The sequence below is a fragment of the Eretmochelys imbricata genome, chromosome 17 (assembly GCF_965152235.1).
Source record: "Eretmochelys imbricata isolate rEreImb1 chromosome 17, rEreImb1.hap1, whole genome shotgun sequence".
Lineage (NCBI taxonomy): Eukaryota > Metazoa > Chordata > Testudines > Cheloniidae > Eretmochelys > Eretmochelys imbricata.
This window is the reverse complement of record NC_135588.1, coordinates 19,512,090-19,538,071: the sequence shown is the minus strand read 5'-3', so window position 1 is coordinate 19,538,071 and position 25,982 is coordinate 19,512,090. Positions and strand designations below refer to the sequence as shown.

Here is a 25,982-nt window from a genome sequence, read left to right as displayed (position 1 = left end):
CCCCGAGGGAAATTCGCTCCCTGCCAATGACCATTCAGGGGTGGCCTCACCGAGGAGGGGAAGCAGGCAGGGTCGTGTGCCCCTGAGCTGTTTGACTGTGTCAACACCAAGTGGGTGCGGGAGCAGGGCCAGGCTCATTTGCACACCAGAGGCACGTCCCACGGGCAGCCAGAAGCAAAGGGGGCTCGGGGTGGAGCTGCTAGACGGTGACAACCCATCTTCACTTCACTGCCAGCACCGATCTCCTCCCCTGCTCCAGCAGAGGCCACCAGTAAGACGCTCGCAAAGAGTCACTTCCAGGTTGGTACCGTGCGTACCGGCTCGGCCCCCCGGGAGGCTGCTCCCAACAGATCCCAGCCTCCTGTGCACTCGTGCAAAAGGGCTACGTCTGCTCCTCGGCGTGCAGATATAACAGACTCTCTCCACTGGAACAGGCCCTGGGAGCCACCAGGCCGCTTGTCAAGCCAGCCCGGTGCCCTGCAGACTGCAGGCTCCATGCTTCAGAGGAAGGCAAAGAAAGCCACTGTCATGTGTCTGATGTGCCTCCCTGACCTCTACGCTAATTAGAGAGACAACCTGGGGGAGGGGGTATCTTTGATTGGCCCAGCTTCTGTTAGGGAGGGAGACAAGCTTTCCAGCTTACACAGCTGGGGGGATCCAGATTCAGGATTCCTCCCCCTGCAAGTCCCCTGATCCAGGATCCCTCCCCCTGCCCCCCCAGCAGCACCGCCAGATCCAGGATCCCTCCCCCTGTCCCCCCAGCAGCATGAGGATCCGTGCCTTAGTTCAGGTTGCCGGTGTAACTCCAAGCACATCGCTCCGCTCCGGCAAGGCTTTGCCCTCTGCCTTGTGTTTTGAAACAAGGCTCAAGAGGGGATGGAAAAGCCAGGCCCTTTATCAGCCATTCCACTGGGATTCAATGGGTCCAGGTCTGGGGCACGACGAGGCTGGAGCCGGAGGTGTGATTTCCAGGCGCTGCCCCCGGAGCACGATCCAGTCCGAGAGGCTCCAGCTCCAATGGAGACGTCCCCTGGCGCAAGGGGAGACGGGCCCGGTCCTCAACCCTGGGTCCCCGCTCAACCTTGCCCACGTTTGTTCCGGGACGCAGGGCTCCTGACAAGCCCCTCTCCCATTCCTGCAGGGGGTGAGGGGGGTTAGGCACCTGCCCTTGCCAAACCCGTGGCCTGGCTTTGTGTCCGTACGCTGCTGCCCTCTGGTGGTGGAAATACACACGTGGGCGAAAAAAGGGCACAGGAAAACCCGGGGATACAGTGGGTGGGGGTAGAACAGTGAGATCCTGTCTGGTGACCCGAGCCCATGAGATGGGCCTCCGGCTTTGGGGTATCTGGCCGACTTAGAGTCATAGATACAAAGGCCAGCCGGGATCCTGGCGATCTGATCTCCTGCATTGCACAGCCCGGGGGAACCCTGCAGTGATTCTGCATCCAGCCCAATGCCTTCTGGTCGAGCAGGAGCATCTCTTTGGGAAAGACATCCCGTCGCGATTTAAAGACCGCGGGTGATGGAGAATCCCCGTGAAACGGAGCCACGGTTCACTGGCTCGTGGGGCCCGGTGTTCGGCCAACCTGGGCTACTCACTGGTTTAGCATCGAAACCGGTGCCAGACTCCCCCTGCGTTGAAGGAGGTTTGCTTTGAATTTGGAGCGAGGGTGGGGGGAGGGTGTTTGAACTCAAAATTCAAAGCGGGGGCAGGGGGGAGGATTGGAAACCAATGCAAATCACCCAGTGCTGGAAATCTCCAGGGCTGGGCCAAGCTAAACATGCACCCAACAGTTCAGTGGGGTCTCAGCACACCGAGTGAGTGAGTCTGGCCGGGATCATTGTAGTAGTGATGGGACCGATTCCCTGCAAAACGCCATTGATGCCAGCAGAGAATTTGCCCCAGCATGGGGCGTGCAGCCTTGTCGGTCTCAGCCCACGTGCTAAGATGGGGATGGGCGTGGCAGGGGTCCTGAGAGCCCCTCTTCAGTTCTGTTGCTCCCTCTCCCGGTGCCAGCCCCCGTGTGCACCCATGCTGAGCGCCGCGCTCGGGGCTGGCCGGTTGGATGACAGCTTGGAAGACAACCCCTCCCCATCCACACGCTGGGTCACGCGCTGCCGTCTGTGTTTTCAGTTCTCTTCTGTTCCGTAGGTCCCGGAGCCCCAAGAACAAAAGGAAAGAGAAAAACAAAGAGCGAAAGAGGTGAGGTTTCAGATGCAAGCCCAGGTGAGGTTTCAGGTGGGAGCAGGGCCTTGGTTTCTGGCCAGGTCCTTCACCTTCCTGCTCTCCCTCTTTCCTCCCCCTTGCAGATCCCCCAGCATCTCCCCAGCCCGCAGATGCCGTGGGCACAGCAGCTGCAGCTCTCAAAGCACTTCACTCTCGTCAGATTACAGCCACTCCAAATCGCCCGGCAGGTAAGCTTGGTCCCCCAAGGAACCTTGGCCCGTCCTGGAGACGGGAGGTGGGGGAAAACTCCGCCTGTTGGGGGAGGACTTAAGGCAGCTCTGGGGTGGCGGGCTGGGAAGGGATGGGTGAGCAGAGTGCAGGTGAGGCTGTCAGAGGGGCGTGTGAGCCTCGATGTATCTGCAACCTCCCCCATTTTGACCTGGCTCTCACCGCCCCTTGTATTATGGGACGAGAAGATGGGGCCTGGTTCTGATCTCCCAGCAGCACGCTGCACCACCAGCCTGGCACTCCGAGGGGTTCTTTCTGAAAGCCCCAGCTCCTGGAGTCAGGGGGCATTTCCAGCCCGGGCTGGTCAGGAGAAAAGCTTGGAAATGTGACTCCTGAAGGCTCCAAAACAGACAGCAAATAAAGAGCCCCAAACGGTTGGGGTTTTTTTAAAAAAAATCTGATATTTACGCCAATCTCGTGATTGTGGGAGGCCTGACTCATGCTTTTGGAGCAGTCGGGGCTGAAGGAGTGACTTCAGTGGAGTCCCAGTGACGTAAAATACCACGAGTGAGGTCAGAATCAGGCCCGCCGTGTGTGTACGTGGGTATGTGTGTGGACACATCTGTGTAGAGGTATCAGCGTGTGCGTAACAGGATGGCCTGTTCCTTTAAGGGCCAGCCAGCTTTGGACCAGCCAGCCCTGTTCAATCAGCCCTGCCAGGGCCATAATTAGCTGCCTCTCAGCTGGAGGGGGCGGGACTAATGGGGTCGTGTGAAAGCCTGGTAAACACCTGGGCTTTAAAAGGGCAGAGGGCTCAGTTTGGGAAGGAACGACAGGGAGCATGTGGGCTGCTGTGGCAGGTCCTGAAGCAGGGGCTGGAAGGGCTCCAGAGAAGCAGCCGGGAGTCAGGGATCTGTCCCGGAGCAGAGGGACTGAAAGGGAGCCCAGAGGGCTGGGGGTGAGCCCGCAGGTTGGGCTGAAGAGGGGCCCAGCAGGTGGAAGAACCTTTTGTTTGTTTGGCCTTTTCTTACCCTGGAAGGTTTTAAGGTTTAGTGAGTGACTTAGCCAGGGGGCTCAGCAAGGGCACCACCTCCAGCCTGTGTGGGAAGGCAGCGGGGGTGGGGATCTATGCTGGAGGGGGAAACTGAGGCAGGGAACGCCTGCAGCACCATGCATGGCCAGCAGAGGGCGCTGTGGGGGCAGCCCTGCCGTTATCTGTGTGTATGTGTGTAATGCCGGTCAGCGAGATGCTCGCTTTCAGAAAGTCCTGGAGCTATGCCAGCCTGCCGCTGCCCCCTCGCCTCTCCGAGGAGCCCATCCATGGACATCTGCCCTCCTCTTTCTCCCGCAGACTAACCCCCAAGCACAGAGAGGATGGCCACAAGCCCAGCAGCCTCCGCTCCAGCCGCAGCCCGTCCTCCTCTCGCACCTGGCACAGCCGCTCGGCCACGCCACACCAGAACGGGCACAAGGGCAGCGCCCAGAATGGCCGGCACACCCACGGCCCCTCGGGTGAAAAACAGCAGGATGTATGTATGCTTTTCTGTTACCACGGTTCGCCCCCTCCCTGCCCTGCCTTCCTCCTCCCCAGCTCCCCCACCCCGCCAACCTCCCCCCGCATCATCTATCCTCCCCCTCTAGTCACTTCGCTCAGGGCTTGCAAAGCCAGGGCTGGCAAACCCAGCCATGCCAGCTCAGCGATCCCGCGGGAGCAGCCCAGCTCTCGGCGTGGGGCAGGGCCAGAGGCCTGGCCTGTGTCTGCCGGACAGGCCGTGCCATGCACAGACCGAACCCCCCCCCTCCACCCCCACCCCATCACCATTGACATGGGCCCAGGCCCGGGCAGCCCGATGCACTGCTGGGGGACTGGGCAGGTGTGGCCGGAGGGGCATGTGGCGCGGGTGGGAGCAGGAAGCACTTTTCCAAGGTTTATTTCCCGGTTTGCATCAAGATTTCCCAATAAACACCCCTGAGGGGAGCAAATAGTGGGGCTTTTTTCCAGCTGCCCCTTCCCCTCTCCTCACTGACTCCTCCCAAGGGCACCGAGGAGGGGCAGGCGGGCAGCGTTCAGTGCCATCTTCCGCCCTGCGTGGCGCTTCCCGGTGGGCCCGACTAAATAACCAAGGGGTAGCAGCATCTCTGATACAGGCGGTGAAAGTTGGTCACCACCCTCCCCACGATGCATCTGGGCGGCTGGCGTAGCTGGAATGGCAGAAGCCCTCTTAGTCAGGGAGCTCGCTGTGGCAGGAGCCCTCCTCTCACATCCGCTGGGATCCTCCCCCACTGCCTTCCCCTCTAACTCTACTCTCCGATCCTTCCCCATGGCCACACCCTGCTACCCTTACTCCATGAAAGTCAATGGAGCGAGCAAGGCCTGTGGCCTGTAGGTCTGGCTAGCTACCCTCAGTCCTTCTGCATGAGCAGGGGCTGCAGAGATGTTGGCTATTCCCCTTGCGTCTGGGGCTTTGTGCCCACTTTGGCTACAGCCTCCTTCCTCGTACAAAGCTTAGGGCCTTTCCTAAGAGCCATGGGGCCCTAGTGCTTGGTAGGAAGCCTTGGTTTCTCTCTATAGAACTCAACCCCTGGGAGCCTGAAAAAGTCAAGGGGGGGAAAAAACCTGGTAGAATCTGCAGAGCTTCTCCTAGTATCATGCTAAGACCATGCAAGATGGTGAGTCCCCCAGGAGCCTAAGCCAGGCCCTGCTCACTCAGAACTGGACCTGGCTTCAGGCAGAGAACCTTGGCTGGGGTTCAGGGCTGTCCCCAAACCGGGTGAGTTTCATGTGGTTTGGGGGGTCTGTGCAGGGTGGAGCCCTAAACTACGATTAATGTTAAGTATATACAATAATAAAATTAATATAATCTACAAGTCAAAACAAAACAAAATGAGAAAGTCAAAATGAAACATTTTGTACCTTCTCAAAAGGAAATGAAACAGTCCAAACTATTTGTTTAGACATTTTAATGATGTTTTTGACAGAAATCCAGATGTTCCTGCAAAACACTTTGATTTCAGCGATACTGCAGATTCTGACAGACCTGTTCTGTTGAAAATTTCCAACCAGCTCTGGTGTTTGCCCCCTGTGAGGCCGGGATAAATGGTGCCAGTTATGATAAAGCATTTCCATGATCCTCATTTCACAGATGGGGAACTGAGACTAAGTGACTTGACCAAGGTCACAGAGAGAACCTGTGGCAGTGCAGGGAATTGAACCTAGCTACTGCCCTAACCATTACACCATCCTTCCTTTGCCACCCTCCAGTGCATGTGTTCCCCAGCTGAAATCTGGACCAGTCCACCACCATGGTGTTAGATCCCAGGGTCAGGCTCAACAGAGTCCCTCTGGCATTTTGGCAGTGACCGGCTTGCTGTACACTGCAGCTGGACTTGACTGAGGCAAACATATCCGTGCCAGAGCCAGGGACAGGGTGGAATCCTTGACGGAGACTCCCACACTTGCTGGACAGAAGGGTAAATGGTGGGGTTTTAAAATCTCCCAGGAGGACTTTAGAAAGTGGGCTCAGTGAAGTGGTGACGACACCTGGATTCTGACCTGTCTCTGCTCCTGATTTGCTGAGTGGCTTTGGGCAAGGCGCTTAATCTTTCTGTGCCTCAGTTTCCCCATCTGTAAAATGGGGGTGATGACCGACACTTGCCTGGAGGCTCCGTTATCTAGGGCCAGCTTCAGATTTCAACCCCCCCACACCCCGCTTTAAAGCCCGAGGAAGTCCCCTGATGTTACTGGAGTCGCTGTAGATTTCCATCAGTCTCTCTGAGGTCAGAATCCAGCCCTTCGTGTTTCCAAAGTGCTTTGAGATCTTGTGATGAAAAGCTGTGTAGGAGTTGAGGATAGTCATAACTGATCCTTCTTCGTTATCCGCATCTTCTCTGGGGTTCAGTCCTTGGGGGCCCTTTATGCTGCCCTGTGTCAGGAGCCACAGAGGCCAGTTCACACTGAAACGAGTCCTCTTGACTCAGTCAGGCCAACACAGAACTTAGCCTATGAAGCAAGAACACCCTTAGCACAGCCTGGCCAGTGTGTGGCTTGCACCACACCGGGCATCCAGCAGTGTGTCCCTAGCACACACGCACAGCCTGAACAATGCTGCTGGAGGCACTGGGTCTGCCAAAGGCTGCCGGGCTACATCCCCCACCCCCAGGCATGGTCACTGAGCCCAGGCAGCTCCCTCCTGTGTCCTGGGGGCACTGGCCATCAAAGCGTGTGGCTCCCCTGGGCTGGGCAGTAGGTGGGGAAAGGTCTCCGGGTGCCCAGAACCCAGCTCAGAGCTCGGGATACCTCTCGGCAGCAGACAGATGAGAAAACCAACAGAGGGATTTTCCTGGGGTGGGGGGCAATCTCCTTTCCACAAACCCAGACTCTTCATGCGGGGAACTCCCCAGCCAGCCCTTCGCGTCAACCTTCGCCAGGACACCATCTGGGCATGAGGAGGCTCCTTGCGCGGCAGGGCTGTATTTTCACGGCTGAGCCGTTGGGCGCTTGTAGGGCACCTGGGATCATTGGGCACCTGCTGGGAAGGGCTGTTCCGTGCTTCGGGATCTTACCGCCCCGGGGCTGAACTTTAAAACGGGCTGTTGCGGGTTTTTTTTTTGTTTTTTTTTCTCAGCTAATCCTGGAATCCAAATTGTTTCAGCCCATTAAACCCTGGCCAGGGTTGTGTGAAACAAACCCCCAGGTGCTTCTGAGACAGAACCCCAGCTGCTAAGGGCTCGTCTGCCCACATCACCCAGGACCCCATCCAGTCAGCACGCCGGGCACAGGGCTCCTGTTGAAGTTGAGGGGCGGGAGTCTGCTCCATCCTCAGGCTGGAGTGACCAGCCATGGCTGCTGACAGGCACGCATGGGGCCCCAGCACCTCACTTGGATTTATCTCAGACAGGCATGAAGGGGGTTAAAACTAACAAAAAATCCAGCCCTTTCCTGTTAGAGCCAAGCATGGACTGTCAAAGGCCGCTGGGTTAGCGAGATGGGCCTGAGTTTGGAGCCAGATCTGGGGATCTGTTTGGGCCCAGTATAAAGTTTGGAACTAGACGCCCACTTTGGGTGATGGTCAGAGAACCACGGTTTGGACGCAGGTCCAGTGTTAAACAGCTGTCTGTCTGTATGGCCCCCAGCCTCAGCTGTCCGAGGGCTGAACGAATCCTTCGGGATGCTGGCGGTCTCTGAGGAGCTGATGTTCTCTGTGGATCTCCTCTCACAGCCATGTTACGCTACTGCCTTCAAAGCTTACCCCAGCTTGACCAAAGACTCGGCACCAGTGTAATTCATACACAGCAGGGGCCGTGAGCCTGTTTGCGATAACTGGATGTATTTTGGGTATTTGAGGTTTGGGTAATCGGAACCGAGCTGATTTCTGTGGCATTGGCGTGAAGCCCTAGTCACTCCCTTGAAGTCAGTGGCGCTATGTGAGTGTGAAGCCAGTGTAAGCAAGACCAGAATCAGGTCTCCAACAACTGGGCCAGGATCGCATTTGAGACCGTATTTTTCTGCCCTGTGAGATGAGCTGCCTCTGGTGAAGGAGCGAGTTGTGTGAAGACTGTTTGCTGGACAGGGACCTCCAGACTAATCAGCCACTCAAGGCAGCAAAAGTCAAATAACTGAGAGACAAACACATTGAGCTAACCAGCAGATTACCATGAGGCCAGGCACAAGGGAATGCTGCTGCTGAAACAAATCAGCATGTGTAGGCCTGCAAACTGCCTCTCCCTCGTCCTCAGCATCTACATGCCCAAGAACGAGCAAGCTATGGGGCTGGGTGTTCTTCCCACTTCAGAAGGATCTCATTCTCTGTAATGCAGACGATCAGAGCAGTAGGCCAAGTTCCCTTTGCAGGCACATGGCGAGCTATTTACACCAGGGACTCGGTCGCAGTGCGCATGCGATTGGTTTGGTCCATACCTTGCACTAGTGCACAGATCTGTGCTAGCAACATTGTGACTCACTGCTGTGGATTCAGAACAGATACCGGGCCTCATCCTGGTTTAGACCCAGCTCTCACAAGCTTCCTTCTGGGCTTCGGGGCCTGCACTGTGCCAGAGAAACACAGCTGTCGCCGGGGATCGCAGATCAGAATTTGGTCTGTGCTGTAGCTGGGGCTTGATCCGTTCGTTGCTTTGAAAATTAGGATCAAGGCCTGACGCTGGCATCAGAAGCTGAGTAGGACTGGAAGGCCAGCCTGTGCTGGAGCCTCGGGGACCCCACAGGGATGGATCCAGACTTTCCCAGCAATTGCTACACCGGGCCAGCAGGGACTGCTGTGGCATCAACGGTGTTTCATCTGTGCCCCCCCCCCCGCCCCCCATAGCACCCAGCCTGCATAGAGAAGGGGGAAGCAATTTGACCTGAATACAGAGGGGTGGAGAGCAGGGGGTGGGCAGAGGGGCAGAAGAGGGACATAGGGAACAGGGTGGGGGGTAGGAGTAGAAGGGCTCAGGCTAAGATAATGGGGTGGAGGGTAAGAAGCTGGGACAGAATGGGGACTGCTCCAGCCCTGCCCCTACAGCCCCCCAATACTCCTGTCTCTCGCCACCCCCAACATGCTCTCCTGCCTCTCTGCTTCCCAAAGAAGTATCCCTCCCCCATAATCACCCCCGCCTCCTTCCAACCCCCCTGCTCACTATTGGCTTCTGACCAGGGCTGTGCCCATCCACGCTGCAGCTGTGGGATGCAGGGCCGGGCTGCTGCCTCCCCCCACCTGTCCCACTATTGGGGTGTCCCAAGAGGGAAATCGGGGACTGTGTCGTGTCACAGAGGAGGCCGTACAAAGCCTGGCAGCTCTGCAAAGGGAGAGGCGAGTGCAAGACCTTGCGCCATTTGGGCAGCAGGAATTTGTGCACACTGATCCCTTTGCAAGCCTGGGCCCCTACCCCCTTTGGTGGTCAGCGAATGTCTCACGCTGCCTGATTTCTATCCAGTGCTTCGTTCGTTAGCACTTGGCAAATAGGCTGTCTGGACAGCGTCCATCGCGCACGTCATTCACCAGCCAGCTGTCTCAAGCACATGCTCCGCTTTAGCCTCCTTGTCCACCTGAGTCGGGGCGGGGTTTGATTCCTGACTTTAAATAGGAAACCGACCAACAGCCGGGAATAACTAGTGAGCAAAGCACTTCTCGCTGCAAAGGGTTAGACAAATGGCTGTTTGTGAGGATTCTGGCGCTCCCACAGCAGCCCTCTGAATACTCAAGAGCAATGAATGAGCTGACGTAAATCCCAGCAAACGGAATCCAGGACTTCTAGTTGCAAAAATATTTGCCCATGAAGGGGGATTTTGCGCTTCCACCAGCTCTGCCCTCCATGTGCCTGTCCTGAATTGCCAGCTCTGATCATTTTATTGCAGGTCTCGTGCTATTTGGAGTTTTTCTTAAAATTCCACCTCCTGGAGTCATGTGATTATGAGAGAATCATAATCTTTGGTTTTTTTCTTAATAAGTTTCTAGCCCTCCTGGTTGTGGAAAAATGCTTGAAAATGTGAAACCTAAAGGCTCAGAGAAGAGACAAATAAAAATAATAAAAAATCCCTAGCTCTTGTACAGCACTTTTCATCTTTAGATCTCTAAGCACTTCACAAGGGTGGTCAGGGTCATTATCCCCGTTTTACAGATGGGGAAACTGAGGCACAGTGAAGGGAAGTGACTTGGCCATGGTCACTGAGCGTCAGCGTCAGGAGTTGAACTGGACCACCAGTCCCATGCCCTATCCACTAGGCAACACTGCCTTCCCTCAGAAAGAGCACAACATTTATTTATTAAAAAAAAAATCTCATGGCTTTTTACGCCAATCTTGTGATTTCAGATGGATCTGACTCTTGGGTTTTGAGTATTTTAGTTGGCAGTATTGCCTATCATTGAGGAACACCCCTCACCCTTACACAAAGATGCCCCTCCACCCCCAGCAGAAGGCTTTAATGGAGGGAGCTGATCGGAAATTTTCCATTGAAACGATTTTTGACGGAAAATGTAGTTTGTGCAAAATCAAAATTTTCTGGAAGAAAATTTCCATTTTTCTGTTAGGAAAATGGAACCAAAATATTTCATTTGGGGTTAGTTCGCCCAAAGGTTTTGGTTTGTTGAACAGATCCAAAATGTTTCATTTTGAGTCAGCTCAGCGTTAAATGACAGCATTGCCTCATGGGACTTGTAGTTCAGGATATCTGAAGAGCCTGTTCTCTCCTGTGGGTCAGGCACCCTGCGTCTTCCATGATGTAACATAGTTTCTCCTCTTATTGAATGGTGTGGTGCATCATGGGAAATGTAGTCTGGCCATAGAATCCAGCCCATAGAGGAGAATGGGCGTGTCCCATCCAAACTCCAGCTCCCATGAAGCAACGCGGCACACTAGGGAAATGCCGGTTAATGTTGAACTGACTCACAACGGAACAGTCTGGGTCATTTCAACCAACTGCAAGGAAACGTCTCAATTTGGGAACATTGGAATGTTTCGTTTCCATCAAAACCGCTGAAACAGAAGCATTCGCCATTTCCAAATTGGCATTTTTCAGAACATTTCAGTCCAAGAAAAATTTCAATATTTTTCAGCGTTGTATCCCAATTTGGGACAAAAACAAATGCTGAAGTGTCGGCATTCCCCACAGGACAGAAATCCCCCTTTCCACTCCGCTCTAGTATCAGAAAACTTTGCTTTAGGACAGGGTTCCCAAGAGCCACCCTGAGCCAGGGAGAAGTGTTCTGCCTTTGAACTCTGAACTGTGCTTTCAAGCTTTGCACCAGAGATCTCCTGTTTTGCCTCCTGTATCAGGATGCTGCCTGATCAAAAGTCTGTCCAAGTCAGCGGGTGTCTCTGCATTGACTTGGTTGGGCTTTGGGACAGAGTGGAAAGAGCTGGGGTGGATTTCCTGCTCATTCTGTAACAATCAGGATGTGGTGAGATGGGCTTTGGAGATCTTATTGCACGGGGGCAGGGGGGAATGGTGTATAGTAGCCTGAAGCAAATGCAATCCTACGGCTCTAGTATATTTCAGCAATCAAATTTTACATTTTCATATTTCCCTTCCTTTCTTTCCCTCCCCCCAGTCCCCACTGCCTTCGAGGCTAATTCCCACTAACAATCATGTTGCCCAACCCAGAGATTTCAGTCCAATCCCTGTAGCAGCTCTTTGATTTCCTCTATATTGTGGGGTTTTTTTTTTAATATGGCTTATTTTTATTATGATTCTGCTTCCCATCCCACAAGCACCCCTCCCCCTAATTCACAAACCCATGGTGGTTTATCGATTGTCCTTAGTCTTTGTGAACCCTTCCCTGAAATCCCAACCCCCCAACCCCTGCCCCCCTCCGGATCAAAGGCCCCGTGTGGATTTAGCAAGCCGCTGACCATGTCGTTTGGATAACGATGCAGAGGTTACCAAAAAGAGCCCCCCCATCTCCGTGTCCCTTCATTGCTGCCCCATCATATCAGAGTCACGGCTGAATAAATACGAGTTCCTTTTGTTAACAAGCGCTGGCGGTGCCTTTCTCCGACAACTCTCTCTCTCTAGCTCTCTCTCTCTCTTTTTGGTTTGTTTTCTTTTTAATCCCATCTGTGTTTTTCTTTAGCCTCCTGTTTGAAAACGGTAATATACAATTCCATTTCTTGCTCAGCAGAAGCAGGGCTGAGGGGGAGGGCAGGGTGACTGAACGTGCTTTTCCCTTGTTTAGTTTCCTTTTTTAAAAATCATTGATTTATTGTCCCTTCGTGACGTACAGAAATGCAAACTCTATGTTTCTCTATTTCTTTCCCTGTCGTCGCTGTGTCGTCCTCGAATCTCTGTGCTTTGCCGTGTGTTAATGTGGAGAAGGAAAAAAAAACAAACAGCTGTTATCTTAATAGTCAAACCGTTGAACATTGTATTTCCATCTCCATCTTTTGACCAGAGAATTTAAAAGGGAAGATAACTGTGCAGATAAGAAAAGTCGCTGGACTTATTTCCAAATTCAAAATCTAGTCCCCTCCCCCCCCCAAAAAACGTAGGTCCTTTTCTTTCTGCTCTCAAGGCACAAAAGTAAGTAACGAGATCTAATGATTAGTCTTGTTATGTATTTATTTATTTGTATCATGGTAGCACCTTGGAACCCCAGTCATGGACCAGAGCCCGCCTGTGCTCAGCACTGTACAAACTCAGAACAAAAAGACAGTCCCTGCCCTGGTGCTGGAACAATTTGTAGAGGGGGGGTGCTGAGAGCCATTGAACCAAACTGTAAACCCTGTGTAGGATGGAAATGAATTCAAGTCAGTTTCAAGCTTTGCCCCACAGTCACAGGGACTAGAACCTGACAGCTGAGTTTCTCATGGATTCGCAACTCCGGGACCGGAAACTTTAACCCAAGAGCATAAGCCTTGGGGTAACATCATAAGAGTTGCAAAAAGAAAAGGAGGACTTGTGGCACCTTAGAGACTAACCAATTTATTTGAGCATAAGCTTTCGTGAGCGACAGCTCACTTCATCGGATGCATACTGTGGAAAATACAGAAGATGTTTTTATACACACAGACCATGAAAAAATGGGTATTTACCACTACAAAAGGTTTTCTCTCCCCCCACCCTACTCTCCTGCTGGTAATAGCTTATCTAAAGTGATCACTCTCCTTACAACGTGTATGATAATCAAGGTGGGCCATTTCCAGCACAAATCCAGGGTTTAACAAGAATGTCTGAGGAACAGTGGGGGGGGGGGAATAGGTTACTTTTTATAATGACTCAACCATTCCCAGTCTCTATTCAAGCCTAAGTTAATTGTATCCAATTTGCAAATTAATTCCAATTCAGCAGTCTCTCGTTGGAGTCTGTTTTCGAAGTTTTTTTTTTTGAAGGATAGTCACTTTGAGATTAGAAATCGAGTGACCAGAGAGATTGAAGTGTTCTCCGACTGGTTGATGAATGTTATAATTCTCGACATCTGATTTGTGTCCATTTATTCTTTTACGTAGAGACTGTCCAGTTTGACCAATGTACATGGCAGAGGGGCATTGCTGGCACATGATGGCATATATCACATTGGTAGATGTGCAGGTGAACAAGCCTCTGATAGTGTGGCTGATGTTATTAGGCCCTATGACGGTGTCCCCTGAATAGATATGTGGACACAGTTGGCAACGGGCTTTGTTGCAAGGATAGGTTCCTGGGTTAGTGGTTCTGTTGTGTGGTATGTGGTTGCTGGTGAGTATTTGCTTCAGGGTGCGGGGCTGTCTGTAGGCAAGGACTGGCCTGTCTCCCAAGATCTGTGAGAGTGTTGGGTCATCCTTCAGGATAGGTTGTAGATCCTTAATAATGCGTTGGAGGGTTTTAGTTGGGGGCTGAAGGTGATGGTTAGTGGCGTTCTGTTATTTTCTTTGTTGGGCCTGTCCTGTAGTAGTGACTTTTCATGCTTTGTGTGTATAAGAACATCTTCTTTCTTTTCCACAGTATGCATCCGATGAAGTGAGCTGTAGCTCACGAAAGCTTATGCTCAAATAAATTGGTTAGTCTCTAAGGTGCCATAAGTCCTCCTGTTCTTTTTGCAGATACAGACTAACACGGCTGTTACTCTGAAACCTATCGTAAGAGTTGGCCCCACTGTGCGCTTTGGTGGAGCGGGGCTTGACACCTCTACTACTTCATCGTCTAGCAGGCAGCATTGCTCACCCCTCAACCCCCGGAGAGCAGTCAGGGAGCTTGGAAATAGGGAGGCTGTATTGACTGGGTGTGTTCCTTGAACTGTGTATTCACCAAACCCCACCCCTAAAATTAGCCTCGGGGGAGTATTGGCCTGTTGGGGGCAAACAAACAATATTGTCAGTGTTCAGGTGGAGTTGGCTTCCCTTTTAAATGGACCATTCAGATTTTCATCCCATCCTTTCACTCTGGTTGGCTTCCCTTCACTTCCCGTCTCTCTCTTTTCCTCTCTCCCATACTCACTCTCTCTCTCTCTCTCTCTCTCTCTCTCTTTTTTTTTTTTTCTGTGGGCCACTCTTAGCCTACCCCAGTGCCCAAATAACCCAGTAAACCTTGACATGTTCTGCCTTCATCCGTTGCTTTACTTGCATGCTCTTTGGGACTTTGTGATGGTATGTAGAGACTTTAAAACAGAACAGAAGCGCTGCTATTTAGAGGGCTGGTTGAACCACCAAACGAACCCCCAATACGGCTGCCTCCTTCACCCGCTCAACAAGATCAGTGAAAACCAGACCAATGCCAACAAGCCAAACCAGTTCAGAACAACGCAAACTTGATTACAAAGGGGTCTAAATCACATTACTAAAGAGTCATTGTCTTTTTCCCATTCTGCACTCCAAATGTGGAGTTTATTGTTTTCTTTTTTATTATTGCATTCCTGTCACTGACAAAGCAGAAGGTAGGTATTTTGTCCGCCTCTGCACGTTCACTTCTGCAGATCAGCCTGTTGAAAAGCACCGTAGCTTGATTTAATGTTATTCTCTCTCTCTCTCTCTCTCTTTTTCTCTTTCATTTTGTCTTTTTGGTGGCTCTGTATAATTTTTTAACTTGTATTATTTTTCCCAGTTAGCTACAAAGCCATGCTCTTCTTTCACTTTTTTTTTTCTGTCCATGTAATTTTTTTTCTTTTTTTCTTTCCTTTCCTCCTGCCCCGTTTCTTGTTCCGTGGTTAGAATGCATTTCTGTGTGTTTTAGCCCTCCAACTTTGTGTTTGTTTCCATAAATGGTATAATTCTGTCTAGTCAATTTGATTTCCTCTGTGATTTTTTAGGGGCTGGGTAACAAGACAAACAAACTTAATGACAAATAGAGACAAGACCATATGAAAAAGGACCAGCGATTCCAATGATTATTCCAGCCTGTTTATTTCTTGGGTTATTGAAAGTTGAGGAAGTTTAGGTCATTAAGGGGGACGGGAGAGAAAATATAGAGATGGTCTCCTTTTTGTCGTCTTTTAATCAGCCTCTTGTTCCATTTGTGATGTCTGGCTCAGCCTAAGAAGCAAAGCAAGAAGCAATTTTGGTTGGATTTGGTCTTGATTCAGCAAATCATACCTATAAGGAAAAACACTTAAATACATACTTAACTTTAAGGACCTGCTTATGTCCCATTGACTTTAATACATGTGCATAGGTGCTTTGCTGAATTGATGCCAGAAAGCATGTTGTAAATGATGGGCCTGATCATGCAAATGCAGGGGTGCGGAGGAGGCCTTTCAAAGTCACACACCTAGGTTCCCAAACTGGTATTGCGGCACCTGGCTGACTGCCAGAAGTGACCAGCCTCCCAGAACTCCCCTTCACTGCTATGGGAATGAGCCAGGGACCTACGTATGGCTTCATGAGCCCTGCGTTAGGGGCTCGGTTTTGAAAAGCTTGGCCGTGCTAACTTAGCACAAGGGTGAAATTCACGGGACCAACGCAAGGCCTTACAATTAGCGCTTACGGGGACGTAATGCATGCACAGGCCTTGTGCTGCGTCGATGCACAAGGGTGAATTTCACCCACCGTGCTTACCACTGTTAGTAGCCCACCGCCTGCTAGGAACCACGCGTCTGCAGGGACTGGGTTCTAAGCTTGGGGAGAGGTATTCCAACCCCTCCCAGCCCCCTAAGGCATTGTCAACTTAATAAGCATCCTCACAAATGGAGCCTGCTCACTGTTGACCTTGAGCTTCTCTGGTTAAATGTTATAATGTTGGTCAATTTTGCTTTTATTCCTGACAATGCATTTTAGGATGATTCTCTCCACCACTCCCGGTGCTAGCAGAGATAACAAAGAAACCAAGACAGATGGAGAGAGGGAGGGAGGTCTGGAGGGTAGCTATAGCTCAACAAGCAGACCTGCAGTTTCTCTCGCTCCCTGTCTTGGTAAAGGGTCAAAAGAACGGAAATGAGGGCATGGTCATTTTCACTGTTACAAGAGTGTAACCGGCCAGAGCCTAAGCAAGCCACTCGGTGTCTCCTCTGCAGAATCATGGGAGAGCATGCTAGGAAGGGAAATGAAGTGGGCTGTGTCTTCCCACGCAAGTACGCAGTTACTGGGCACTGGATGTAATTGCGGTGTATGTACTCTGTAGCCTGAATCCATGGATACTGTCCGCCCAACCTGGGGGAGTTAGTCCCCATGGCAGCTTATTAAAGGAGCCCTGCCACATCCAGGTACATTTTAAAGGTGGGGTGACTTTCAGTCCCAATCCGTGTGTCTTCCCCAGAGCCTCGCTAACACTCATGAGCTTTCCCCAGATTCCGCTTCCCAGCCCTGCTAATTACCAGTTTGCTTGCAAGGAAATTTAAGCGCGTCCCTTTTACAATGCAACCTTTTCCTCCTGCCTGGGTCACTGCTCTCATCCCAAGCGCTGAGGACGCCAGCCTACCCACGGCATTGAGCCGTGATGCCCCGGACAAAATTCAGCTGGAAACCTTGAGCAATGCTGCTGCTGTATGTTATAGCAATTTCCGCCTGCTGCTGCCTATGGCGCATCTAAACCCTACCCGTGTGAGTCCCTGAAAGGCAGGCCGCACATGCAGAAATTGCCCTGATTCCAACCCACCGAGGCAGAGTCCTGTTATTGTACACGGGCATCTTCATCAAGTCACCCAGCTGTGCAGTTGGAGTCTGTGCCAAAGCTCAACAGGAGCTTTATCATTGACTTGAATGGGGAGAGGATGGAGCCTTCAGGTCCTCAGATCAGAACTAAATCTGATGCACATAGCTATGGTCCAGATCCTCAAAGGCTCCCGCTTTTGACAGGCGTTTACGTGGTGTGCCGCTCAGCAGTGCGACTCCTAACTGACTTAGGAGTCTAAGTTTCATTGTCGAAAGTGATGTGGGTGCCTAAGACTCATTTCAGTGGGAATTAGGCACCCAAATTCCTTAGAAATGGGCCTGGGGCTCCCAAATCACTTAGCAGAGCCACTCCTAAACACCTTTTGAAATCCGGGCCTACGTGCCGATTTGGTTGCCCAGATGTGGAAGCAGGTGACCTAACTCAGGAGCCTAACGGTAAAAACTGGTCACCTGGTCTGAACTAGGTAACTAGAGCAGAGATCTCCACTTCAAATGCGCTATGTTCACCTGTCACTAAGCACCTCTCCCGTTAGGGAGGAGTTGGTTATTGTTGTGATGGGGGTGTAGATTCATAGCTGCTAAGGCAGAAGGGACCATTGTGATCACCTGGCCTGCCCCTCCTGCACAGCACAGGCCGGAGACCTGCCCCAAAATAATTCCTAGAGCAGAGCTGTTAGAAAACTATCCCATCCGGATTTAAAAATTGTCCGTGACGGAGAATCCACCAGGGCCCTTGGAAAATTGTTCCCTCAGTTAATTACCATCAGTGTCAAAAATGTCGGCCTTAAGTGTCTGAATAAGTGTGAAGTGGGGCTCAGTCCTGTAAGAACGGCATACGTTTTCCATCTCTGCGTGACAGGTTCGCTCAAACGGCTGAGCAATGATCATGGATGTGTGCTTCCCAAGTGCAGCCGAGAGGATTGCTACAGGTCTCAACGCTAGCCACTTGTGTGCCATTGTGAGTTGCTTAGTTCAGGACTGTTGCTTGCAGCTTTGATTCGCTATGACTGTTGTTACTGTTCGTTTTGTCTGAAGGTGCTGAGATGCCAGGGAAACTCCTCGGCCAGGGACGCCCCCAGGACGTGAGATAAGGTCAGGGACCCTGCGATGTGGGGCACAGGGGGAATCCTCAGATGTAGACACAAGGTGGAAATGCAGGAACAAGCATCCCTGGGCTGTGACACTGAGGAGCTGGGGGCGAGGAAGGATAAATCGTGGGGGTGGGGATGTTACAAAGCCCCTGGGCAGGAGAATCTGAGCTGGGAGGGGAGTAGGTGTCCTTGAGTCAGGAGATGAGAGTGGAAATGCTCATGCAGCGAGTCAAGGGCATGTCGCTGGGTGATTATACCTCCCCGTGCCTGGTTTGCAGTTGTTCTGGGTTTGAAACATCTGACTGCATGGTGTTTCTTCCCCTGGAGTGTTTAGTGTGTTGCTACCAATCAGTCGTCCAGGGAAAGCCATCCAAGCTGATGTAACCCATCCTACCCCTAGTGTCAGCTGAGATGGGCCAAGAGGCAGCAAAGGACACTGAGAGAAAAGGCCCTGGGGCCCTGTCTGGACCCAGAACTCAAAGCTCAGGTCTTTGCCCCTGATACTGCAAGAGAGACCAGGAGAGGGAGGGTTCAGAGGCAAAGTTGAGTTCATCTTTACAAGCCACTGCACTCTGTTCACACTAAGACCTCGTCATCACGTATGGGACCAGTCCTGTACCCGCTGAATGCACTGGCCGCTGCTCAGTAGTCTTCAAAATCAGGCCACTTAAGTGCCTAAATATGAATGTAGGAGCCTAACCTTAAGCACCCAGGCTGGGTCTTTCAGAGGAGCCCCAGGGAGTTAGGAGGTTGCCCAAATCTCTTTGGAATCCAGTAGGAGTTGGGCACCAAACCCCTTGGTATATCATAGGAATCATTTCCTGAATCTGGGCAGCCAGAGGAAAGTGGGACTGGGAGCAGCTCTGAATAGGAGGCCACTTGGATTTAGGAGCCTAAAGTTATATTGAGGGGCCCAGGTTTCCACCTGGCAGCCAGCCTTTCCCCGTTGTGAATTCCAGTGGTCTCGGGTCAGTGCCACGTGCACTGGAATCCATGTCAGTAAACTCCCCTCACTACGCCCTGTGCTGGCCGGCCCAGCACAGAAGAGCTCCGGGAGACAGACCCTCGCCCGTAGGACACAATGTCTCCCTAGCAGTGCGGAGACACCGGGGCGGGGTGGGAGAAACTCGTGCAGCCGAGTCCCTTGCCTTGTCTGATCTGTGGGTAAAGAGCGGACGTCAGTCTCCAGAGCTGCCTACCAGGTACCGCTCAGGCCAACCCAATTCCCCTTTGAAGAGGCTGCACTGGTTAGGGGGATGCTGCAGCCTTCCCCATGGGACAGCTAGGGTTGGGTCCTGCCCCACCTGGCAATCAACTTTTCACTCTCGGGCTAATCTCTAGCCAGCAACTGCCCCAAATCTGTTTGTCAGCTTAGCCCAGGCCTAGGATTGCCATAGTGCACAATATTATGGCCCTTGTGAAGTCCCAGGGCTGGAATAGCAGGGGTCTATCTAGGTCCGATGTGAGGTGCCTGTACAGAGCTGTGTGGGGTCCCAGCCCCAGAACCGCAGGCAGGGCTCCAGATCAGAATTACGGTGCACAGGCGGCTTGGGTAAGTGCAGGTCTGAATCCAGCCGGGGGCATGGATCCGTTATGCTTGTCGGCCCTCTACCCCCCCCACCAGCGAAGCTAAGGATAAACAGCAGCATGAACTGTAAGGACGTGTGGCAAGCGACACTGGTGAGAATGAAAGTAAGACGTGACTAAAACAATTGTGTTATCAGGTGTGACTTGGTAGAGAGCACTATTGCAACAGGGAGGTGAAAATCCAGTAAAGGTGAAAAGCACGTGAGAGTGGGGCAGAGTTAAGGGTAGACTTAGGACCCCTTTTTGTTCCCCAGCTTATTAGCTCAACCTCTTTTCAATGGCATCTGGCTGCTCGAAGGAACCAGGCTATAACTGCTTGCAGGAATTCTGGAGATACTCAGCCTCATACAGCCTGATCCGAAGCCCGCTGAAGTCAGTGGGAGCCTTTCCATTGGCTTTAATGGCCCATGGTTTGCTCTTTTTCCCCTTGAAGCAGTATCAGCCCTAAGTTCTATAACCTATAATTGGAGTGGAGTTAAGATACATACTACTGAAACATACAAACATTTGTGTGACTTAAAATAGTCTATATCGGTGTGATTCCTGGGGCAGTTTGCACTGACAGTAATTAGAAGGAACCATTGGTAGGTTCTATTGTCAGCATATCACACGCTTCCATTGGTTTTACAAATGGGCAGAGGGTAAAATAGAAGCCCAAGAGCCAGCCACTCAAGTCGTGTGGTCTAGGGGAGTGAGCACAACTGCTCTGTGCCTCAGTTTCCCTATCTGTGGAATAATGCTGAGCTCCTCAAAGGGGTCTGACTTGGCTAATCTTATACAGTGTCACTAGAGCCCTATAGGCAAGTGAACCCAATGGGCAGGGATGCCATGAACAGCATGGCAGCAGTTTGTTGATTCACTTTATTTAGCGGGGTGCACTATGCTGATCCCACTTTTGTAGTCGTAGGCTAGCTGAGCTATCAGCAGTGCAGCTCAGTCGCCAGGGGGTGTCTTCACCCAGTTGGAAGGAAATGAAAAGACGGCTCCGCCCGCGGTTCCAGACAGCGTCAGCGAAGTTTTCTCTCGCTTACACTGATTTCAAACCAGGGGAGAAAGTGCCCCGTTTCCCCCCATTTGCTTTGCTGCGGTACTGCGAGGGCCCAGAAGCTAGCTCTTCGTGTGCAAATCCGTGTGTATATTTCATATCGAGCCACTGTGATTCCACGCAAGGTGGGATTCTAGCCGACATGCTGGCTCACACCAGATCATGGCTACGAGTCAATGTGAAATTGTACTGCTTTCTCACAGGCCTCTCTTGTGCCACTTGGGCCATTGGCTAGATTCTGGAATATTACCACTGGGGGAAAAACTTGCTGGTACCACTTCCCTACTGCCCCGCTCCCATCCACACCATGGGATTTCATTGCCAAGAGTGTCCTGGAGAATTCCTTATAGGCCTTTGCTGGATCTGGCAGGCCGATATTATGCTATTGAATGCCTAAGTAGCAGGGCACTGGGTGAAATATGCAGGGTCTAAAGGCTTTGAACTCAATGTTTTTAAGTAAAAGCCGTCCAACCAACCAAAAAACGGTGCTCCTACACTGAACTTGCTTACCAAACAAAGCAGAGCTGATGCAAATGCAAATCCAGCTAGAGTTTGTTTCTCACATGGTTGATGTTTCCGAGGCCTAGGAGAAGTGAGTTGTTTTGTTTTATTTCTCTTCTTTCTCTCTCTCTCTCTCTCTCTCTCGTTCTCTCTTGCATTTTTGTGAATCTAATGATGCACTTATATTGCCCCGCTTTTCCCTTCTCTTCATACCTTACCTACTAAAGGAGGAAATGCCACTTTTTTGGTAAGTGGATGTTAACCAAGAGGGACTTAAAAAAAAAAATCAGAATTTAACAAAAAGGAAAAAAAAATGGAAGCAGAAAGCAGGAGTCCATGTAGAGCGCTGGTGAAAACTCAGCAGGGCTCTGCACTCACAGATAAAAACAGTTTCCCAGGAAGAGTTCAGAACCATTCGTTTATTTCAGTAATGACGACATTTGTGGAGTTTTCTTTTCTTTTCTTTTTTTCTTTAATGTTTCTCTTCCTTTTTGTTTTTTATACTTTTTTCCCCCCTGCCCCCCTCCACGCCCATTACCTCCCGGCCCCACCCCTCGCCATCTTTCTGTGCTGTCTTCCTCACACCTTGGTTTGTTTCAACCCAAACACTATGTATAAGACCCGCCACTCCATTCCTTCCCCTCAGGCCCGTTCCCTTCAATATCCCGGTTTGGTTTGGTTTGGTTTTTCCTCATTAAGTCCAATTTATTTTCCCCCTCCAACCTCTCTCTTATTTTTTATATTTTTTAGTTTGTTTGGTGTTTACACACAGTTTATTTTGGGTTTTTTTTAAACTCCGTTTCAGATGGTTTTTCATTTGAAGTCTCCCTCCCTTCTTCCAGTTTTTGATTTATGGATTTCTTTTGTGTTTTGCATGCGGAGATTTGCATGAGCTGCATTGTTGAGGTCGAAAGGCTGAGCAGGAGGGCAGATTCAGAGTAGAGTTCTGTGTAGCCTGCCTTATGCAATGTGCGTTGACGTTGTGAATTGCACTTCTGGCTTGGGGTTCCCCTTTAAAGACCTCTCTCCCCTTCTTTCTTCTCTTCTTTCCTCCCCACCCCTGTTTTCTTTCTTCCCGTCAGAGGCTGGACTCCACGTCCCCTTCTCCCAGGGGGCATGTCAAGACCGAGCCGCCGTCCCCCCGCTCCAAGGGCGGCAGACGCGGCCCCAGAAGCCCCCGGTCAGTGTCGCCGGAGAAAGGAGGCCGATGCTCCGGAGGGGACAAGTACCTCCACCGACGCCGTTCCCGGTCCGCGTCACTGCACAAACACAAGGGGAGGAGCAAGGCCAAGGCCTCGGCCCAGAAGGAGTCCCCCCACTCGCTCAGCCACACCGACTACAGCAGCGATTCGGAGGGGTCGGCCTGCTCGCACCCCTACCCAGCGACGCGGGGGGCGGAGAAGAACCATGGGGCGCATTTGAAAAAGTAAGAGTCGGGGCCGTGAAGGGAGGGGCCCCGGAGAGCTCAGAGCCCGGTCGCTGCCTGCAGGGCGTGATCCTCCACCCATGAGGTCAACTGGTGTTTCACCCTGGATAGCTGGGTTCAATTCTCTGCCCTGCCATAAACTCCCTGCACTCCCTTGGGTGTCTCGTTGCCTTTCCGGGCCACAGTTCTCTGCCTGTCCAATGCGGCTCACAGCAGGAGCCGGGTAAAGACATTAAAGCATGCGAGAGGCGGAGATGCCATGGGGAGGGGGTCTGTGATAGAGCGAGAAACCCATTAAGCAGAGGCCTTGGAGCTAACAGGGCCCCTTCTGTTGGCGATGATGCGATCGCCCCAGCACCCGGTGTTCACTGTGGGGCAAAGTTTGACTGGCAGGCTGGGAGCAGCGCAGAGAAGAGTGGTGGAAATGATCCTGGCGCTGGAGGACTGGCTTGCGGGGTTCTACCTGCTAGGCAGAGGAGCTCCTAAAGGGGAGATGTGAGCACAGGCTACATGGCTCCAAAGGGCATTCACACCACGGATTGCTCCGGCTGGGTAGGAGCATTAAGGAAGGGGAAATGTAGGCTGGATAGAGGGCTTTCGTTGCACAGGACTCACTGGCCCAGTGAGCGGGACCCCCACCTGCCCTCCCTGATCTGCCCTGTCTATAGATTGGAAATGGTATCGGAGCAGTGCCAGACCTAGAGATGCAGGTTTCAGGTGTGCACATTCCAGGTTTGCAGGGAAACGCGCCCAAAGGAGAAAAGCTACTTCCAGTTTATTCTCTTCTGATCTTCTTGTGGAGCGCATGGCAATCCCCTGAGAATCAGGATCAGACACTGTACACTGCAACCCAAAACCACTGTAGCCTCTGTTTCCCAATACGTGGAAGACAGGTATCACCAGGTTGTATCAGACCATTGGTCCATACAGTCCAGGTCCTCACAGTGGCTGGTGCCAGATGCTTCAGAAGAAGGTGCTAGAAACCTTTTAGTGAACAATTGTGGAATAATCTGCTCCTTGGGGAAGTTTCTTCCTGACCCCTGAAAGTGAGTGGTTGGCTTATGCCCTGAAGCATGCGGATTTGTATCCCTTTCACAAATATTTGTCCCGTCTAATGGAACTGTTGAGGTTCCTATTAGTCATATGACTGTCTCAGACTTTTTGGCATCCTGCTAAACTTGGCCTAAGTATTATCTTGTGGCAGTGAGTTCCATAGGTTAATTATATACAGTATAGGGAGTGCCTTGGCAGCAGAAATAGCCATTCTACTAAAGAATAAAATTAGCCCTATATTAGTCATTGATGGGTACCCTAATTGACACAGTCATGTGGGGTCACTGAATGTTCATGGCCTGATTTTCAGAACACCCAAGGGTCCCATTGACGTCATTTGGCATTATGGGTGCCCAGCACTTCTGAAAATCAGGCCCTAACTGTTGTTGCTCCTGGATGCCCACGCCGCATTGTTCTCAAGGGATTCAACTGGAAGTGGGGTGTTCCTGTCTCCTTGGAAACCTGGTGGAGGCCAGCGGGTGACAGGGAGTGGGGCTGAGATAGTGACTGGCTGTCTGATCCAATGGTCTTGCAGGGTGAAGGACAGACACCACCGGGGCAGGCCAAACAGCGGCTCCCAGTCTCCTGTCAAGCACTCCAGGCACAACTCCGAGAGAAGGAAGAGCCTGTCCCATAGCAGCTCCTGGAGCTCCAGCGGCTCCCCATCCAAATCCCGGTCGCGATCCCGGGAGAAAAGACCAGCACGGAGCCGGAGCCAGTCTCCATCGCAGAAAAAAAACTCAAGCAGGTGAGGCCCCAGCAGCACACGTCCCCCCAGACAGGATCACAGGGTGGGGTGGTACATGGGCACAGAGACACACTGGCAAAGGCATAGGTCAGGATGCCAGCAGACACTTGGGCACAGATAGGCACCCAGCCAGTGTTCGCACAAGGACACCAGCACACACATGGGGTCAAATGTACCCATGGAGACATGTGCCTTGCACACCTACCCATCCAATCAGGAGAGGCTTGAGCAGATAAATGTGCTTTGTAACATGGCCAGAAGGGCAACAATCTCTGTCGGACCAAGGTGAAGGAAACCACTTCCTTCACTGGGAACGTCTTTTCTCTTCTCTGTACATGGTCATCAAGGGGTACTCGGCTCCAGCCTTCCTGGCTGAGCTCAGTGGCTGGGGTAAGGAGGGCAGGGAGAGAGACACCAGCATCTCTAAGAGGCTCGGCACCCAAACCACAGAGAGCTTAATGGATCAGGCAGGGGGGTGGCGAATTGCACCCGGAGATCTGAGGGCAACCGAGGCAGCCTGGGGCACACAAGGGTGACCACCTCCCTGGAGATGCTGCCACATTCTGCACTAGCTGAGGTTTCTGCATGGTCCCCAGGGCTAGCCCCATTGCAGCCAGCCTGCCACCTGTCTGGGTGTAGACACACACAGGTGGACAAGCGACGGAATCCCCATCTGGTGGGACAGTCAAAGCAAAGCGGTCAGAGCCCTGCACGGAGGTGGACTAGATGGGACCGAATAGACCTGTTCCAGTGCCAACTTTTATGTGACCACGGAAGCCATGTGTGGTCGCAGCTGTAACCTGAGCTAACCTGGTGTGGCTCTTTGTCTTGCCCTAGTGGCTAGACAAGGCAAGGGGTTTATGAGTCTGCTACTGGCTCCAAACTACCGGCGCCGTTCCTTTAGCTCAGCCAGTAGAGGCCTGTGTTTTTAACCCACAGGTCCTGGGTTCCATTCCCACACATGACCCACCTATGGGGTCAGCATGTATACACAAGTAAATGCGGACTCACGCCGACACAGATCACACAGGGCCTACGTATAGGCCTGTAGCAGACATGTGCGCGCACCACGATGCATGCCGACCCAGCTAACATGTGTGGTTTGGATCCAGAGAGAAAGACAACGAGCCCCGAACACGGCACAGTGACACGGATCCTGCCCGGGCCAGGCGCCGCTCCAGAAGCTATTCCCCTATCAGGAAGAGGAGGCGTGACTCTCCCAGCTTCATGGAGCCCAGAAGAATTACAAGGTAGCTCCATGGTGCCGGGGCTCAGCTCCGGCTCAGCTCAGGGGTTTTACTCATTCACTGATAGCCTCAAACCCCCAGTGTCCGCCCCCAAAACGCCCTTTGCTCCTCTGCAAAGACAGAGCCCAGGTTGCTGCAGCTGGTCAGCAAAGAGAGAGTTAATTCAATCAATTTCCCAGGTGTTAAAGGTACACTGCCTTGTCTACACTAGGCTGTTCACCTATGTTAGCTAGCACTGTACAAATCCTAGTCTAGACAAGGCCCCTGTGGTGAACCTTGGGCCCCATAGTAGATAGATAGATAGATGAGTGTGTATGGGGATCGATAGATAGATACCAACATTACAAGCTTCTAAGATCCTTCAAAATAAGTTAA

The 25,982-nt window shown here is 51.9% G+C and overlaps 1 protein-coding gene across 1 annotated transcript in view; it reads left to right on the top strand.

The window, feature by feature from the left end:
* Positions 1 to 25,982, top strand: part of SRRM3 (serine/arginine repetitive matrix 3) — an 87,928-nt gene that overhangs the window by 57,475 nt on the left and 4,471 nt on the right. Inside the window, exons 8-13 of the mRNA XM_077836777.1 lie at positions 2,153 to 2,203; positions 2,311 to 2,415; positions 3,747 to 3,924; positions 22,216 to 22,559; positions 24,148 to 24,360; positions 25,473 to 25,610. Of these exons, the coding sequence (XP_077692903.1) occupies positions 2,153 to 2,203; positions 2,311 to 2,415; positions 3,747 to 3,924; positions 22,216 to 22,559; positions 24,148 to 24,360; positions 25,473 to 25,610 (1,029 nt within the window). The remainder of the gene's footprint in view (positions 1 to 2,152; positions 2,204 to 2,310; positions 2,416 to 3,746; positions 3,925 to 22,215; positions 22,560 to 24,147; positions 24,361 to 25,472; positions 25,611 to 25,982) is intronic.